The sequence below is a fragment of the Hylobates moloch genome, unplaced genomic scaffold, assembly GCF_009828535.3.
Source record: "Hylobates moloch isolate HMO894 unplaced genomic scaffold, HMol_V3 SCAFFOLD_9, whole genome shotgun sequence".
NCBI lineage: Eukaryota > Metazoa > Chordata > Mammalia > Primates > Hylobatidae > Hylobates > Hylobates moloch.
Genome location: NW_026652284.1, coordinates 79,879,422 through 79,898,544, shown reverse-complemented (window position 1 = coordinate 79,898,544; position 19,123 = coordinate 79,879,422). Strand labels below are relative to the sequence as shown.

The following is a 19,123-nucleotide window of genomic DNA, read 5'->3' as shown; positions in this document are numbered from 1 at the left end:
AAAATTATTAATAATTTCAAAGGAAGTACATGGTAAAAGATGAAACTGGAAAACATTATTGAGAAAGCAAAGTTTGTGCTGGTATAGATCTTCAAGTTCACTATGTATATTCTTAGTTTTCATTTTATCAACTAATATACATTTATGTTTTGTTAGCAAGCCATACCTCAAATTTTCCTTCAAGCTATTAACTTAATATTCCTTTTAAATATGCCCTTATTATTCCCTTATATCATAAAATGATAAAGTTGAAATCAGAGAATTGGCATAAATTATCTCATGAAAAAGCCTAGTTAAAATTCAAGTCTTTCTACACCATTTTTTCTTTTTATCAGAGTAGTCCAGAGAGTATTCTGGTCTTTTGTTAAACTTGTAATGAGCAGAGCTCTATATGGTGTCTGCCAAAAAAGCAAATTGGATCATCTGTTTCTATGACACATAAGTATTGGATTTCAAGAAAGTCAATTCTAAAGAATTAAGAGATCTGGTGAGTAGAGAGTAACAGGAAGAAGTATTAAAATCTGTGACTATAGAGGAAGGGTTGAGATCCTGAGAGACATCATAATTACAGCCTAATAGCTCAAATTCCATAAAATGACCAATATGAGAAACATGTAACATCTGATGTGCTCTCATAGGGGAGTGCTAAAATATACGATGTATTAAAAATACCTTAAGATGGAAAAGTTGGCAGGGAACCAAATAAGAGCAAACATTAACAACCAAGGGCAATGAAAAACAGGGTACTTGTCCATATTATACATTTCTCTCCATCATGTGATAAATTAAATCAGTAACACAAAATATGAAGGACCTTTGCCCTTAGAAGTAATAACAAAATATAAATAAGTCAGTAGTCTTATAAAACTATAATTTTTCTGGTATATAGTGTTTTTATGATATCTCTGGTAAATATTTGAGGTAATGGTAAATATTTTTAAAAATCATTGAAAATCTTTACAGATTCAAATATTTTCAGGAATAAATTCAAAAGAAAAATAGAAAAGAAACACTAAATAACTACAATTAAGAATTAAATTCTGTCAATATTTTACCATATAACAGTCTAAGTTTCAAAATTCAAAAGAAGGAACTAAAACACAGAGTATTAACTGAGGTTGTTAATGACCTTAGGGTCATTAAATTGAGAGGGTCAGCACTCTTAATGAATCAAGGGAATAGAGTTTAACAGGTATTTGAGATAAGGCAAGGATTTTTAAATGAGTTGCCTACCTAGATCTGGGGCCCCTGAAGGGCTAGAAAAACATCAACCCATCAGAAACAGGAAAGAATAAGAAAGTTTGCCTGTCTTGGCAAGAGAGCTTGTTGAAAAAACAAATATCTCCCTGGAAAATTAAAAATAATGAGAAATATCCTATGTGTATTAAGTGGCTCTAACTTATATTACCTGGGTGGTCCTCAAATCCCCATTCTGTTATTTATATAGCAGTAGCATCAGAACTTTGATAACCCTGGGGCATCTGTCAGAAACAGATGCAAAACCTCTCTAGAAAACATGTCCTCAATGACAAAAAGGATACTCAAGGGAAAAAGATCATTGAAGATGAGCTCCTAATAGAGACTATTTTATATATATAAAAAAATCTTTATTAGCAAGAGGAAAATTAGATCCCATTTTCAAAAGCATTATCAAGAACTTTTGATAATAAAATTTTGATAATAGGTATATCTCCTAATGCTGTCCCTCCCCCCTTCCCCCACCCCACAACAGTCCCCAGAGTGTGATGTTCCCCTTCCTGTGTCCATGTGTTCTCATTGTTCAATTCCCACCTATGAGTGAGAACATGTGGTGTTTGGTTTTTTGTCCTTGTGATAGTTTACTGAGAATGATGGTTTCCAGTTTCATCCATGTCCCTACAAAGGACATGAACTCATCCTTTTTTATGGCTGCATAGTATTCCACGGTGTATACGTGCCACATTTTCTTAATCCAGTCTATCGTTGTTGGACATTTGGGTTGGTTCCAAGTCTTTGCTATTGTGAATAGTGCCGCAATAAACATACGTGTGCATGTGTCTTTATAGCAGCATGATTTATAGTCCTTTGGGTATATACCCAGTAATGGGATGGCTGGGTCAAATGGTATTTCTAGTTCTAGATCCCTGAGGAATGGCCACACTGACTTCCACAATGGTTGAACTAGTTTACAGTCCCACCAACAGTGTAAAAGTGTTCCTATTTCTCCACATCCTCTCCAGCACCTGACTTTTTAATGATCGCCATTCTAACTGGTGTGAGATGGTATCTCACTGCAGTTTTGATTTGCATTTCTCTGATGGCCAGCGATAATGAGCATTTTTTCATGTGTTTTTTGGCTGCATAAACGTCTTCTTTTGAGAAGTATCTGTTCATGTTCTTTGCCCACTTTTTGATGGGGTTGTTTTTTTCTTGCAAATTTGTTTGAGTTCATTGTAGATTCTGGATATTAGCCCTTTGTCAGATGAGTAGGTTGCGAAAATTTTCTCCCATTTTATGGGTTGCCTGTTCCCTCTGATGATATACCTAATGCTAAATGATGAGTTAATGGGTGCAGCACACCAACATGGCACATGGATACATATGTAACAAACCTGCACATTGTGCACATGTACCCTAAAACTTAAAGTCTAATAATAATAAAAATAAATAAATAAAAGTATACAAAAGCCAAAAAAATAAAATTTTGATAATAGATAATAAATTACAATAAAAATTTTGCTTAAAATTACTAAAGACATACAGAATTAAAAATACATAAGAAAAAAGCAAGGCACTATTAAAAAGGGCAAATCAGGTTTCAAAAACAACCAAAGAGAATTTCCAAAAATAAAAAATACAGTTACTAAAGTTAAAGACATAATAGGTGGGATAAATAGCACTTAGATATAGCTTAAGAAATAATTGGTAAACTAGAATATAGACTTGAGAAAATTCCAGAATGTACTAAAATAAATTTTAAAATGCAAAGTTTAAAAGGAAAATGAAGAGACATGGAGAGATGAGTCCAACATATATAACTAGAATTCCAAAATGAGAGAACAGAAAGAAAAGAAAAGAGAAAATACTAAAGAAAAAATGGCTGAGGATTTTCCCAGAAATGATGAAATATAAGAATTCATAGACTCAGGAAGCACAGTGTGTCCTGGTTCAGACAAATACAAGGAAATCCACAAGTAGACATATCTTGGTGAAACTGCTCATCACCCACGATGATGAAAAGATATTAAATTCAGCTGGAGAAAACAGATTACAGCATTCCAAGGCACATAAGGTTACAGGAGCTGTAAAATCAATAATTCGCTGATGTACTCCAATAAAACAATGGTTTAATATATGTCTATATTGTCCATATAAACAAAGAAATGGTATAATTATCTGTACCTATCATGTAATATAGAGGAGTCAGCCTATAGAAATTTATTAAACCCTCGATGAAAATAACAAAATATTGACTATCTTAAGGTTCTAAGCAAATAACAGAAAAATAATCATGTGAGTTGGCGAAAGCTCTTCTAGTAAGCTTTGGGAGGTATAGATTGTAAACAAAAAAAAGTATAGTTCTCTGAAATTGTTACTAAGCAAGAATGCACAGGTGTATGCCACACGCACTCAAGAAAACATATGTGTCAGAAAGGCTGTGGTCATCTTTCTTGGACTCAGAATATTTACACTAAGGTTCTTCTGCCCATCTGTCATACATTTTGGTATGCCTTTGTGGGAAATATTAAAGGAGTTTAAGAACCACACTTCAAAAACTGCATATTATGAAAGACCAGAAGTAGGAAAAGTGGTACCAAGGTTCCCAAAATATTCCACCAAAAAAGTCAGAGTAAGAAATGCTAGACGGTCTGTGTGCATAGAGCAATTCTTTTTTTTTTTTTCCCTTTTGTGTGTGAGAAAGGGTCTCCCTCTGTCTTTGTCACCCAGGCTAGAGTGGAGTGGCATGATCTTGGCTCACTGCAACCTCTGCCTCCTGGGCTCAAGTCATCCCAGTACCTCAGCCTCCTAAGTAGTTAGGGCTATAAGTAGTGTGTGGACTGCAAACCCGGCTAATCTTTGTATTTTTTGTAGAGACGGGGTTTTGCCATGCTGCCTAGGCTGGTGCACAGAGCAATTCTTATGCAACACAAAGATTTTCTTAGTATGTCATTATGGCCGAACTTTAGATGGAAGATACTAGAGCAGAAGATACTTAAAACTTGTGGTAATCGGCCAGGCGCGGTGGCTCACGCTTGTAATCCCAGCACTTTGGGAGGCCGAGGCAGGAGGATCACGAGGTCAGGAGATCGAGACCATCCTGGCTAACATGGTGAGATCCCACCTCTACTAAAAATACAATAACAACAAAAAAATTAGCCGGGTGTGGTGGCGGGCACCTGTAGTCCCAGCTACTCAGGAGGCTGGGGCAGGAGAATGGCGTGAACCCGGGAGACAGAGCTTGCAGTGAGCCGAGATTGAGCCACTGCACTCCAGCCTGGGCGACAGAGTGAGACTCCATCTCAAAAAAAAAAAAAAAAAAAAAAAAAAAAAAACTTGTGGTAATCACCTGAGACCATCTCTTACAGTAGTTATTCCTAAATATGAAAACAGTAATATTCACAAACATTTATTATAAACAATCTGCTACCTGGAAAACTATGTGTTACATAAACCTATTCCTAGATATTCTTCTGTTTATATTAACGGGAGGCATAAAGACAAATAATTTAAGTCCTATAGGAACTTAAAAAATGAAGTAGTTGGCCAGGCACGGTGACTCACACCTGTAATACTAGCATTTTGGGAGGCCAAAGTGGGTGGATTGCCTGAGGCCTGGAGTTCAAGATCAGTCTGGCCAACATGGTAAAACCCCATCTCTACAAAAAATACAGAAGTTAGCCGGGCGTGGTGGCGTGGGCCTGTAGTCCCAGCTACTTCAGAGGCTGAGGCAAGAGAATTGCTTGAACCTGGGAGGCAGAGGCTGCAGTGAGCCAAGATTGCACCAGGGCACTCCAGCCTGGGTGACAGAACAAGACTCCGTCTCAAAAAAAAAAAAAAAAATTAATAATAGTTATCGGTATATATCCATTTAGAGGCTTTTTTTCAACAGGAGCACTATCCAATGACTTTCAAATGCAATTAAAATAAAATTCAAACTCCCTTTGACTTACAAAACCATTCATTATTTAGCCCTTTTCTCCCTAAAACTCCTCTGCTATTACTTCTTTCCTCCCAGCCAGGCATGATCCCTTAAATGTGCTCAACTTGTTCCTACTCAAGTGTCTTTGCTCTTCCTAAAACACTCTCAGCAGAAACACTCCAGGTGTATTTGAATGGATAGCTCATTTTTGTCATTCAGATATTAGAAGGGGCCTTCCCTGAGCTCCAATTTAAGGAAATTTCCCAATTACTCTTATTATATTACCCAGTTATATTATTTTCATAGCATTTATCACTCTGAAATTGAGAAACATGGATTGAGGGCTCCCTATGGTGCCAGGTCCTTTGCTAGGTGCTGAAACAACAATGGCAAAAATGGATACATAATGCTGCTTCTCACAGAATTCAGTTTAGCAGGAAAGATAACTAAACAAAGTAATCATAAGGTATGATAAGTATAATAATAAGGAAAGTACAGAGAGGTGTGGGAAATACTCAATAGGGGACCTAATCTTTTATCTCAAGGTGCTGAATATACACAAAGAATTAATCTATAAAGACATATAAAGCATATTGTGCACAATGCTACAAGAACTACAGCTTGAAATGATTTTTAAGGTACATTTAAAGAAAGTATCAGTATAAATTTAGTTCGGCAAAATTAAATAATGTTAAAATAAAATATTCTCATTCTTGAAAAAAAAACACCAACAAAAACTTTCCTGCCAAAACAAAAGAACAAAACAAAGGTTAATATATTTGTAATGGAGATCACAAGTGCTACATCTATTTATTACAATATCTAGAAGACAGTTTTATGAGCATACTAAATTAAAATATTAACTTTTCAATTTTACTGAGATGTCCAATGGATAACAGCTCTGATTTCAGTTGTTTATATCTATAACCTGGAACTCCCGGTCATCTTATTTTACTTGTTAGACCTTTTCAAAGGAAAAGCTTAAAAAAAAACTTCATGGAAGAGGGAGCGACTAGAGGTATTGCTGAAAGTTTCTCAGAGAAGAGAACATTAGAAACTGTGTGTTGAGGATTTAGATAGGAATATACTAAGGGAGAGAAGGTCAGGAGATTTTCAAAATTTCATTTTTAAAGCTTCAATAATATAGCTGGGTACAGTGGCTCACGCCTATAATCCAGCGCTTTGAGAGGATGAGGCAGGAGGATCATTAGAGCCCAGGAGTTGGAGGTTGCAGTGAACTATGATCACGACACAGTGAACTATAAGTGACACAGTGAGACCCTGTCATTCATAAATAAACCAGTAACCTTCAATAGTATGTACTGTTGTACCAGTTACAGTGCTCACAGAATTATACAGGGTAATGTATAAAAGTTACACGTTGTACATATGCTTTTAAAATACATTCTTAATATAATCCTGTTTGGCCCCTTCTCTTAAAAAGAAAACACCATGGCTGGGCACAGTGGCTCACGCTGGGCACAGTAGCCTCTCGCTACTTTGGGATGCCAGGGCTGGTGGATCACCTGAGGTCAGGAGTTCAAGACCAGCCTGGCCAACATGGTGAAACCCCGTCTCTACTAAAAATACAAAAATCAGCTGGGCATGGCAGCATATGCCTGTAAGTCCAGCTACTCAGGAGGCTGAGAGGCAGGAGAATTGCTTGAACCCAGGAGGCGGAGATTGCAGTGAGCCGAGACTGCACCACTGCACTCCAGCCTGGGTGACAGAGTGAGACTCCATCTCAAAAAAAAAAAAAAAAAAAAAGAAGAAAACACCGTAGGAGGGAAACTGGCTATTTAGGGCTTTGGTCAGTTGGGTTTCAATGAATCAAGGCTTTATCTATCTATCCATCTTAGCTGTAAGATAACTGTAAAGTAATTGAAAATATAGAAGATTTTAAAATTTTATCATATGCTACCATGATGATTATATACAATTTAAACATTTTCTTATTTTTTAGTGCCTACTATATCAGTCAGTAACTACACTAAGATATAAAGAAGAGTAAGACCAGGCAAGACAGGATCTCTATCCTGTTATATCTACACCATCTTTTTATATTGCCACAGGACACTCTCAGCCAACATGTAAGGAAGAAGATATCTGCTGGCTGCTAAGCAAGAAAAACCAACTGCTCCCTCCTGTTGTATCATGAATCCTTTCGCCTTACCACTCACTTTCCAGGAACTTTTTAGGCAGGAAGAAAAATTCACATTTTTCATGTAAAGGCATGGTAAGGTTTAAGGAAATTATAAAATCATATCATTCAAGTAGGTTTAGGTCAATCTAGGCATTAACCTACAAAGTATGAGAATTAGACTAACTTCTGTAATTTTGCTTAGGTCTTAGCTTGACGTCCTCACAAATTTGTAAGATAAAAGTGATGTTTTTCAGGTTGAAAATTTAAAACAAAGAAAACTTCTTTCCTTCCATATTCCTATCTACAATTCCAGGTGCAATTCTGGAAAAAATCTTATGTTTGATTAATCACTAATCAAACTATGCTGGGGTTCCTGTGCGGTGTGAACATTTGGGGAATAGTCTAAAAAATAAAAATAAAAGAGATCTAAGGACACAGAGAATAGTCATAATCTCTCAGAAATAAAGCTAGAAATATATGGTTTAGGAATTTTAATGCCTACACATAGCCATAGTTCCCCATATTCAATGTTACCAATCCTGAGAAGTATAAGACTGATGAATTTTAGTAATATGTCATGTCAGATTCAAAGTCAGCTTGCTAAGCAAACATAGTAACAACAATTTTTAAAATTTTGTATGTGTAAAAAAAAGCCCACAGAGTTATTACATGTAATTTGTTATATGTATATAAAAATATTTTAACAAACAAATATGCTGTAACTATTTCTCTGACAATGAAGTTTAAAAGATAAATTACCTAACAAAATCAAGTCAGAGATAGGAACAAATAAAATTATTATGATAAAAACAAAATTATTTACTTTTAAGTGTACTTTTGCAAAGTCTATTAGAATTATATCTTTAAATATTATACATGAGAAAATTATATCAATATTAACTTGGAGAATTAAGACTTAGTGGTACTTTCAGGTAATCATGAGATAAACTTTCCACCTTCCCCTAAAGCACTAGTAGCCATATAAAGCAGCAAGTCACTTGAATGTGCAAACTGCACATAGCAGACATCAGTACATTTCCTCAGATTATAAAATAAACCCAGATGTAGCAAAAATGGTTGCTAAGAGAAAAAGAAAAAGAAAGTGATTAGCTAACAGTGGACTTTAGCACAAGCCTACGAGGTCTGAGCCTTGAGCAGAAGAAAAGTAGTTGACTATTAAGAGGAAGGAAACCAAGGTTCTACACATAGCTCTATTTTTTGTGACACTTGGCAAGCCAAAGAACCACTTCAAATTTAGTTTACTGTAGTTTTTGTTTTATAACAACTTCCTAAGACTAATTCAGAGTTTAGAGTTTTGTAAAAGAGGAACCTTAACAAGATTTGGAAGATGGAGGGAAATAATAGCCAATATTCTTTGCAAGTCTTCATGTTTTCAATGCAGTGAAAGACCAATGGAAAGGTGCTGGCAGATTCTAGCTTGTTCTCACTTTTCCTGTGTCTGTGACCACTTCTTCTTCCTGACTCTTGGCCCTGCTGAACACAGCAACTCCAGCCCCCCGGCCTTACCCCAGATGCAGAGGCCACAGCCTCCCATTAATGTCTACCAGCCTTCTGGTGGTTTCAGTCCACCAGTTGGATGTGCTGCTGGATGTTTCCCAGGTTCCCTTGAAAGCTCCAAAGTTTTTAACCATGTCAAGTGCTTCAGGAGGGTTGGTTGTGACTTTGATCCTTCAACTCCCTCTTCTGGACCCTTAATTCTCAGCTTTTTCTACAACTGGGTAAGATTTTATGCCTAAAATGAATCTCTTACTCCGTAATACTCTATTGGTTCTGCTGCCTTAATTAAACCATGATATATTCCTTTGGATGAAAAAAAAAATCAAGGTTTTAGGAACAGAAGATCTTCAAGTTTTAAAATCTGATGATTCTCTACACTTAACTTCCCTACTCCCCACTCCCCACAACATACACATAGAAGCACATCACAATCAAAGACAAAATTTGAGTAATATACCCAGAGGAATGAATGAAAATCATTACAAAGGTTGCCGTTTAATATTGGTCAGGGAAGTAAACACATTATTTCTCACTGTATCTTTTGAATTTCATCTACATTACCTGTTCAGAAACAGAATTATATTAAGGTCCTATTTATATGTCTGTCAAGATTAATCATCAGAACTAAGCTACAACGGATCTAAAATTTTCTGTTATTCAAATGAATATCTCTCATAAACATTCACATTCAGTCTCTTGATTAGTTGGCTCTATTTAATCATCACTCTGTCATTAATTAACTTAGCCTTTATTTGGTATCTGTTATGTGCCAAGCATGACATTATGTGCCGGGTGAAACATGCCACACTTTCATACTTCTAGCCTCTGGATCTACTGCTTCCTTCTTCAGAATGCTCCCTCTACTCTGCAGGCACCCATACTCTGTGGAAACAAGTTCAGAAGCCATGCACTCTGTGAAACCTTCTCTGAAACCCTACCCACAGAGTCAGTCATTCATTTCTCTTTTTTTCTTTTAAAAAGAGAAATGAATGATTGACTATTTTGTACCTATGTCAACGTTGCATTAATTTATCTTTTTGCTTATTGCCTGTGCCTAAGATCTCCTATGTATATGGAATATATTTATCTTGATTTGGATGTGTTTCTTCTGTAAGCCTAACTATGCTATATTTGTCTATCATAGCATTCTTCACACTGAACTCTAATAGTTAAATAGCAAGTCTGTTTCTTTGATTGGATGCTGAACTTCTTACAGGACATATATTAGAATAATATTAGAAATTATTTCATTTTGTTTCTCCAGTGTAAAAGACCTTTGATGGCATACACTAGACATTTAAAGGTCTTTATTTTTTATTACTCATTTATTTATTTGAGATAGGGTTTTGCTCTGTTGACGAGGATGGAGGTGAAGTGACATGATCATAGCTCAATGCAGCCTTGAACTCCTGGGCTTAACTGATCCTCCTGCTTCAGCCTCAAGAGAAGCTAGGACCATAGGTGCACGCCACCATGCCCTGCTAATTAAAAAAAATTTGTTGTTGTTGTTGAGACAAGGTCTCACTATGTTGCCTGATCTTAAACTCCTGGCTTCAAGCGATCCTCCCGCTTTGGCCTCTCAAAGTGATAGGATTACAAGCATGAGCCATCAAAAGTCTGTTAATTTTTGACCACACACAGCCATCAAAAGTCTTTGTCAATTTTTGATGAGGGTGACAGGATCATTCAATGGGGAAAGACTAGTATCTTTAGTAAGTGATGACAGGACAACAGGAAACCCATATGTTAAAAAATGAAATTGGAACTTTACCTCACACCATAAACAATCCACTATAAAAAAATTTTTCTAAATCATATATCTGATAAGGGTATAGCATCTAGAATAAATAAAGAACTCTTACAACTCATCAACAAGAAGTTAAACAACTCAATTAAAAAGTAGCCAAAAGGCCAGGTGCGGTGGCTCACACTGGTAATCCCAGAACTTTGGGAGGCTAAGGCTGGTGGATCACTTGAGGTTAGAAGTTTGAGGCCAGACTGGCCAAGCTGGTGAAACTCCATCTCTACTAAAAATACAAAAATTAGCAGGGCACAGTGGCAGGTGCCTGTTATCCCAGGTACTTGGGAGGATGAGGCAGGAAAATCGGTTGAACCCAGGAGGCAGAGGTTACAGTGGGCTGAGATCATGCCACTGCACTCCAACCTGGGTGACAGAGCAAGACTCTGTCTCAAAAAAGCGTGGGGTGGGAGTGGGGGGGCAACAGACAAATAAGCTTTTCTCCAAAGAAAATACACAAACAGCCAACAAGCACACAAAAATCTGCTCAAGGTCATTAATCATTATAGAGATGTAAGTGAAAACCGCAACGATGTACCACCTCACACCCAGTAGGATGATGTGTTAGCTTACCAAAAATCAAACAAACAAAACAAGAGAAAGAAAGAAAAGTAAGTATTAGTAAGAAAGCGGAGAAACGAACACCCTCAAACATTGCTGGTGGGAATACAAACTGGTTCAGCCATTTTCTGGTTGAAAAGAGTTTGGCAGTTTCTCAAAAAGCTGAACATAAAATTGCCATATGACCCTGTAATTCTACTCCTAAGTGTATAGCCAAATATGTGAAAACAGGTACTCAAACAGGTACTTGTACAGCAATATCCATAGCAACATTATTCACAGTAGCCAAAAAGGAAACAGCTCAAATGTCCATCAATGGATAAATGGATAGACAAATCGTAGTGTACAGATGATTCTCAACTCATAATGCCGTTACATCCTGATAAACTCATTGTAAGTTGAATGCATCACAAGTCAAGAATGTATTTAATACACTTAACCAATCAAACATCATAGCTTAGCCTAGCCTGTCTTAAATGTGCTCAGAACTCTTACATTGGCCTTGGTTGGGCAAAATCATCTAACACAAAGCCTAGCTTATACTAAAACACTTAATATCTCATGTAGTTATTGAATACTGTACTGAAAGTGAAAACCAGAATGGCTGTACAGGTACGCAAAGTACAGTTTCTACTGAATGCATTATTATTTTTGCATCATCATAAAGTTGACAAATCTTAAGCTGACCCATTATAAATCATGGATTACTTACATACACACAGTGGAATATTATTCGGCTATAAAAAGAATGAAGTACTGATATATGCTACAATTTAGATGAATATACAAAACAGTATGCTAAGTGAAAGAGGCCAGATACAAAAGATCACATATCATATGATTCTATTTATATAAAATGTCCAGAATACATAAATTCATACAGACAGGATAAATCCAGATTGGTGAATTTAGAGGCAGATTGGTGGTTGCTAGGAACTGGAAGGAGGGAGAAAGATAGAGACAAACTGCCTACCAGGCAAGGGATTTTACTTTGGGGTGAAGAAAATGTTTTGGAACTAGACAGAGGTGGTAGTTGCTCAATATTGTAAATGTACTAAATGCCACTAAATGTTCACCTTAAATGATTAATTTTATGTTATGTGAATCTATCTCCATAAATTATTAAAACACATACACACATACACGAACCATAAGTTAAATGAATTAAAAAACAAATAGGAGAGATACAACTAAGGCTAGGTGGCCATAAAATTTCCTAGAAAAATAAGGCTCATGTTCTTTGTTATGACAGAATTTGTGATTTTTAAGACACAATAACCTGTGACTTTTATAAGCTGGCACCTCCTAAATCTGAAAATTGTGTAAAGATAATGAATAGGAAGACTTGAAGCTGGCTGCTATCATGTAATATTTAGAGGTTATGATTAGTGTAGTTGATGCTGTGGTGTGCCACCAAGATCCTCCTTTATGATGAAAATATTCACTTCCCAGCTGCCATGCAAGTTGCATGCTGATGACTCCATTATTGCATTCCTCTCTGAAATTTACCATGGCTGGCTATGTGTGCTTCTTTACCCAAATTTACACCCCTTCTCAGGGGCACATTCAATCACTTGTCAATGAAAGACTACAATAATACATTTTATATACAGCAGTTCTATGTTCTAGGGATAAATCAATGAACATGATGGCGATGATCTCTGTCCTCAGGACCCAGAGGTAGTTATATAAGTAATTAGAATAAAATATGTTAAGTGATGTAATAGGAGCACACACAAATGCCACTTAACTTGGTCTTGTGACAGGCTCAGGGAAGGCTTCCTAGAAAACATGTCTACCATGATTGCATATTTAGAAAACCCCATTGTCTCAGCCCAAAATCTCCTTAAGCTGATAAGCAACTTCAGTAAAATCTCAGGATACAAAATCAATGTGTAAAAATCACAAGCATTCCTATTCACCAATAACAAACAAACAGAGAGCCAAATCATGAGTGAACTCCCATTCACAATTGCTTCAAAGAGAATAAAATACCTAGGAATCCAACTTAAAAGGGATGCGAAGGACCTATTCAAGGAGAACTACAAACCACTGCTCAACGAAAGAAAAGAGGACACAAAGAAATGGAAGAACATTCCATGCTCACAGATAGGAAGAATCAATATTATGAAAATGGCCATACTGCCCAAGGTAATTTATAGATTCAATGTCATCCCCATCAAGCTACCAATGACTTTCTTCACAGAATTGGAAAAAACTACTTTAAAGTTTCGGCTAGCCATATGTAGAAAGCTGAAACTCAATCCCTTCCTTACACCTTATACAAAAATTAACTCAAGATGGATTAAAGACTTAAATGTTAGACCTAAAACCATAAAAACCCTAGAAGAAAACCTAGGCAATACCATTCAGGACATAGGCATGGGCAAGGACTTCATGACTAAAATACCAAAAGCAATGCCAACAAAAGCCAAAATAGACAAATGGAATCTAATTAAACTAAAGAGCTTCTGCACAGCAAACGAAACTACCATCAGAGTGAACAGGCAACCTACAGAATGGGAGAACATTTTTGCAATCTATCTATCTGACAAAGGGCTAATATCCAGAATCTACAATGAACTTAAACAAATTTACAAGAAAAAATCAAATAACCCCATCAAAAAGTGGGCAAAGGATATGAACAGACACTTTTCAAAAGAAGACATTTATGCAGCCAACAGACACATGAAAAAATGCTCATCACTGGCCATCAGAGAAATGCAAATCAAAACCTCAATGAGATACCATCTCACACCAGTTATCCTTAATGGTATATACCCAAAGGATATAATCATGTGTATAAAGACACATGACAGTATTTTTTGGGTTCTTAATAACAAAGACAACAACGATAGACTGGATTAAGAAAATGTGGCACATATACACCATGGAATACTATGCAGCCATAAAAAATGATGAGTTCGTGTCCTTTGTAGGGACATGGATGAAACTGGAAAACATCATTCTCAGTAAACTATCGCAAGGACAAAAAACCAAACACCGCATGTTCTCACTCATAGGTGGGAATTGAACAATGAGAACTCATGGACACAGGAAGGGGAACATCACACTCCGGGGACTGTTGTGGGGTGGGGGGAGGGGGGAGGGACAGCATTAGGAGATACACCTAATGCTAAATGACGAGTTAATGGGTGCAGGAAATCAACATGGCATATGGATACATATGTAACAAACCTGCACATTGTGCACATGTACCAAAAAAAAAAAAAAAAATTATTATTCAACATAAAAAAAAAAAAAAAAAAAATGTGGCACATATATACACATAAAATGATGAGTTCATGTCCTTTGTAGGGACATGGATGAAGCTGGAAACCATCATTCTGAGCAAACTATCACAAGGACAGAAAACCAAACACTGCATGTTCTCACTCATAGGTGGGAACTGAACAATGAGAACACATGGACACAGGGTGGGAAGCATCACATACCAGGGCCTGTTGTGGGGTGGGGTGACGGGGGAGGGATAGCATTAGGAGAAATACCTAATGTAAATGATGAGTTAATGGGTGCAGCACACCAATATGGCACATGTATTCATATGTAAGAAACCTGCATGCTGTGCATATGTACCCTAGAACTTAAAGTATAATAATAATAATAAAAAGAAAACATGATGTCTGCTCTGAGGCTTGCTAAATGATAGGAGCTAGGCAAGTGAAGAGGGTGGGTTAGGACAATTACAGGTACAGAGAAGATCACATATAAAGACCTAAGGAGTACAGACTATATCTTACTGTTTGGTTTTTGATACATTATTTATCTTTTGTAGGCCTCAGTTTCTTCATGTATAATTAGGGAAAATAACAGTTCTTACCTGGTAGCATTATTGTGAAAATTAAGTTAAATAAATTGGGTAAAGTGATAAGCGTTGCATAATCCATTATTAATGTTGCTGCTATTATTATTGCCAAGACATGGACAAATGTAGTTTTGGTAGTAAAGGGCAGAAGCAAAGCAATCAGCATTGCAAAAGGCATACAATAAAGTCTTCAGGAGATGTTTTCAAGAAATTCAATCAATAAACCACCATGGTATGTTACAAGCAACAGGTATTACTGATTCTATTTTATAAAGAGAAAAGCAGAAGAAAAATAATTAATACTTTCTTAAAATCATAAAGACCTCTAGTTTTACAATATAAAGGTACGTAGCTTTAATGCCTAATACCGCCTTTCTAGCAAATGATTCTACCTATTTCTCCGATGAGAACCACAAGTAGCCTGGGAAAGGTGGCAGTGACTCTCTATAAATCGTTAAGAGTACACATTCAGGACTACTTCCTTTAAAAATGTTCTCTATGAGATTTCTTAAAGAACTAAAAGTAGAACTGCCATTCAATCCAGCAGTCTCACCACTAGGTATCTTTTCAAAGGAAAATAAGTCATTATATGAAAAAGACACATGCACCCACATGTTTATAGCAGCACAATTCGCAACTGTAAAGAAGTGTAAACAATCCAAGTGCCCGTCAACCAATGAATGGATAAAGAAAATGTGGTATATATACACCATGGTCTACTACTCAGCCATAAAGAAGAATGAAATAATGTCTTTTGCAGCAACTTGGATGGAACTGGTGGCCGTTATTCTAAGGGAAGTAACTCAGGAATGGAAAACCAAGTATCATATATTCTCACTTACAAGTGGGAGCTAAGCTATGAGAATGCAAAGTCGTAAGAATGATGTAATGGACTTTGGGGACTCGGGGGTGGGGGTGGTGAGGAAGGGGAGTGAGGGATAAAAGACTACATATTAGGCTCAGTGTATACTGCTCGGTGATGGGTGTACCAAAATCCCGGAAATCACCCCTAAATAACTTATCCATGTAACCCAAAACTACCTGTACCCAAAAAACTATTGAAATAAAAAAAAAATTAACAAAAATCTATGAACATAGTGCTTTTAGTTAAAGTGGATGGAAAAAACCCTAGAGCCAGAAACTCTTGTTTTTCCCCACACTCTAACTTAAACATAACTTTGCAGAGTGTTCATTAATTTTTTCTTGTTATTATAAGCAAAAAGGAGAGGCTAAACATCAAACAATTGACCCCAAATACAATAGATTTTAAGGGAAAATGTGTATCCTTTAGCCTGAAGTAGATTCTTTCAACAAATAGTAAGCTTTTTTTTTCTACGCTAACATAATCCTAAATTTGTAATAATTTCAGTGTAACACTGGTAGGACTAGCAGGTTTCCATGCCAAATCATCAGCTACAATTACAAAATATTTTTTATGTTTATAATGAAAAGCAGAAGCAATACCAAAATACTTAGGTTGGTTGGACATGCTAAAGATTGTATCATCAACTGTTCTGGCAATGAAGTATTAGAAAGAGTAGAAAGTTTCTCAATCATTTCCTACCTGCTGGCCATATTCCACTCAAGGGCTGGATTTTGAGAATTCCTTTCCGTCTCTGTTACCACCCCTCCTGAGACACTTTCCTTCTCTGGTTTTAGTTGATCCCACTGTGCAGTACCAATATTGATGGACTGCAGGTCTATTTGGTATTGTCTGTCTTCGATTTCTGATCCAGGATCTCGAAGAATTCCTAAGTTCAAGGCTCTCCTGTAAAGGCAGTGAAAAAAACAAAAATAAAAACAAGAAAACAGATAAAATAACCATTCTATGTTTATTTTGTTCACTAACATAATGTCAATGCCATTTTTTTCCTTTGGATTACTGATGAATAAACTGGGGCACATCTATGAAAAAGGTTTCAGAAAGTTATCACTTAATCTACACTATAATGATTTATTATGTTATTCCTGGCATGTTACTCTTTTTCTAAGTACTTTCACATACATGATTTCAATCCTTCAGATGCTCTGAGGTCCTATTTTATGTCCATTTTTACAAATGAGAAAATAATTCACAGAGTTTGAAAGACAGCTAAAGTTACAAAACTAGTATGGGACAAAACTACAACACAAATACAGGGTTTTTTGTTTGTTTGTTTTTCGTTTTTTACTCAAAACCCTTTCCATTGCTAATGATCTACTTTCCTCTGAGCTTTGATTTCTTGTTAGGAAAGGTAATGGAGACTTCTTAATCTATTTCACCCCTTCAACCCTTGCTCTTCATTTTTTATATAACCCAAATGTAGTTGTTGATAAATGACAAGGTTTCTGATGTAGAATAACAGTGAGGTTTACTGCCCCATATAGAGTTGGAACACACAACGTTGATCCTATTGGGTCCACTGCTAAGTAAATAAATAAAATAATCTGTAAAGCTAAATTAAAGGAAGTAAATAGATAAAAATGTTCATGAAGGTTTTAGAGTAAAATAGCAAGGCAATAAGGTAGGGTGGGAAGCACAAAGTTTGAGAGCCAGAGAAAACTTAAGTCTGCCTGAATTTGGGGCTTTTTTATGTTAAGTTTTGTTGGTTCAGAAAAGTTTTAAAGTAGATGATCAAAAGAAAAATAGTATTTGGCCCCCATAAAAGTTTTTATCAGCAGAAAAGTTGAAATAACAAAGAGAATAAAAATAGCCTTACTAGTAGAAATAGTTTTAAAAGCTTCAATTACAGACATTAGAAAAAATACAATTAAGTTAATTACATCAGTTGAACACTAATGAAACTTATTATTGGGAGGTGATGGGGGGAGTGTTGGGTCCTAGTGTGAAAAGTACAGAAAAAGGCAAAATCTGATTCACTTTATGCCTTGGTTGACTAAGAAGGTGTGGAGGTCAGAACAAGCACTCCCAGAGGCTGGTTAAATGATAATGGACAGTGAATGACTGCTCAGACTCAAGACAGTGGGTGTCTGGGCCAGCTGCTCAGGACTGGGCCAGGCAAGGTGAGGGCTGACATTAATTGATTCAAATACAGAGAGAAGCAAGGAGAAGACCTGAGTGGAATAAGCAAGCGGCTCAGGTAGTGAGATGTCAGAGGGAGTTATGAACAGGGGAAAAGGGGAACAAATAGCCACTGGTCAACAAGCCATAGCAGGAGCCAGAGAAACTGAGGATAATTCTCATGATTCCTAAGGTAGGAGCTGGATCTGTGTTTTCTCCTTTCTAGCTTAGAAAAATTACAGGAAAGGTGAACTAAAATTTTATACAGACTCAAGAACTGCATTAGAAATAGGGCTCATAAGTGGGCCATTAATCCTTTCAATTTGCCTTAAGGTAAAGAGAAAAGGAATGAATGACAGTGCGGGTAGGAAGGAGAGGCATTTTGAGAGTCTCTCTGTAGAAGAATGTTCTAGTTTCATTTAAATATTGGTGTAATTCTGTTAATTCTTAAAAGGCCCAGCTCAGCTATCACTTTTTTTATGAAGCTTTTCCTGATCACCTTTCCTCCAAACTCCCCTTTCCCAAATCTCTGTTCTTAGGGTCTCTCTATGCTTGTAAATATAATAATAACACATTGACTTATCAGTCTTCCCAAATATACCACACATTTCTTGAGGTCAGGAACTATCTATACTATCTAGCAATAGGTAAATGCTGTTTCAATTCACTGATTTGTACTGACATAAATCTTTACAAATCTCAGGTGGAGAACCTATTTGTACACAACAATAAGAGCACATAGTCTTTAAAACACTAAACTTTTGAATCAGGGCCACATAAATTCTGGTAGCCAGCAAGTATCTGAGGCAGTTGATGGCCTAACCTATTTCCCTAGATTTTTACTCACCATATAAACATTACTTTTACTTATTTTAAAACAGCCAATGCTCTCTACATTTTAAATAAACTCCCTAAACATATTTTTAAGGTGAACTAAAATACTTTAATACCTTTGAAGGAAAAAAAATGAAAACAAAATTAGTGTTATATTAAAAGACAAATCAACCTAATCCCAACATAAACAACTGTTTTCCTATTTCCCTTGACACATGGAAAAACTGTAAAATTACAAGATTATAATCACAAAAACACCGAGTTTCATCAGAGTTTTACATTGCTTTTAGGCTTGAAATTTCCCTTTTTTTTTTTGGACTTAA

General features: G+C 36.3%; 1 protein-coding gene across 1 annotated transcript in view; it reads right to left on the bottom strand.

Annotated features, from left to right (window-relative positions):
- The window catches only part of VPS13B (vacuolar protein sorting 13 homolog B), a 915,321-nt gene that overhangs the window by 327,055 nt on the left and 569,143 nt on the right, over positions 1 to 19,123 (bottom strand). The window contains exon 31 of the mRNA XM_032760928.2: positions 16,530 to 16,733. Within this exon, the coding sequence (XP_032616819.1) occupies positions 16,530 to 16,733 (204 nt within the window). The remainder of the gene's footprint in view (positions 1 to 16,529; positions 16,734 to 19,123) is intronic.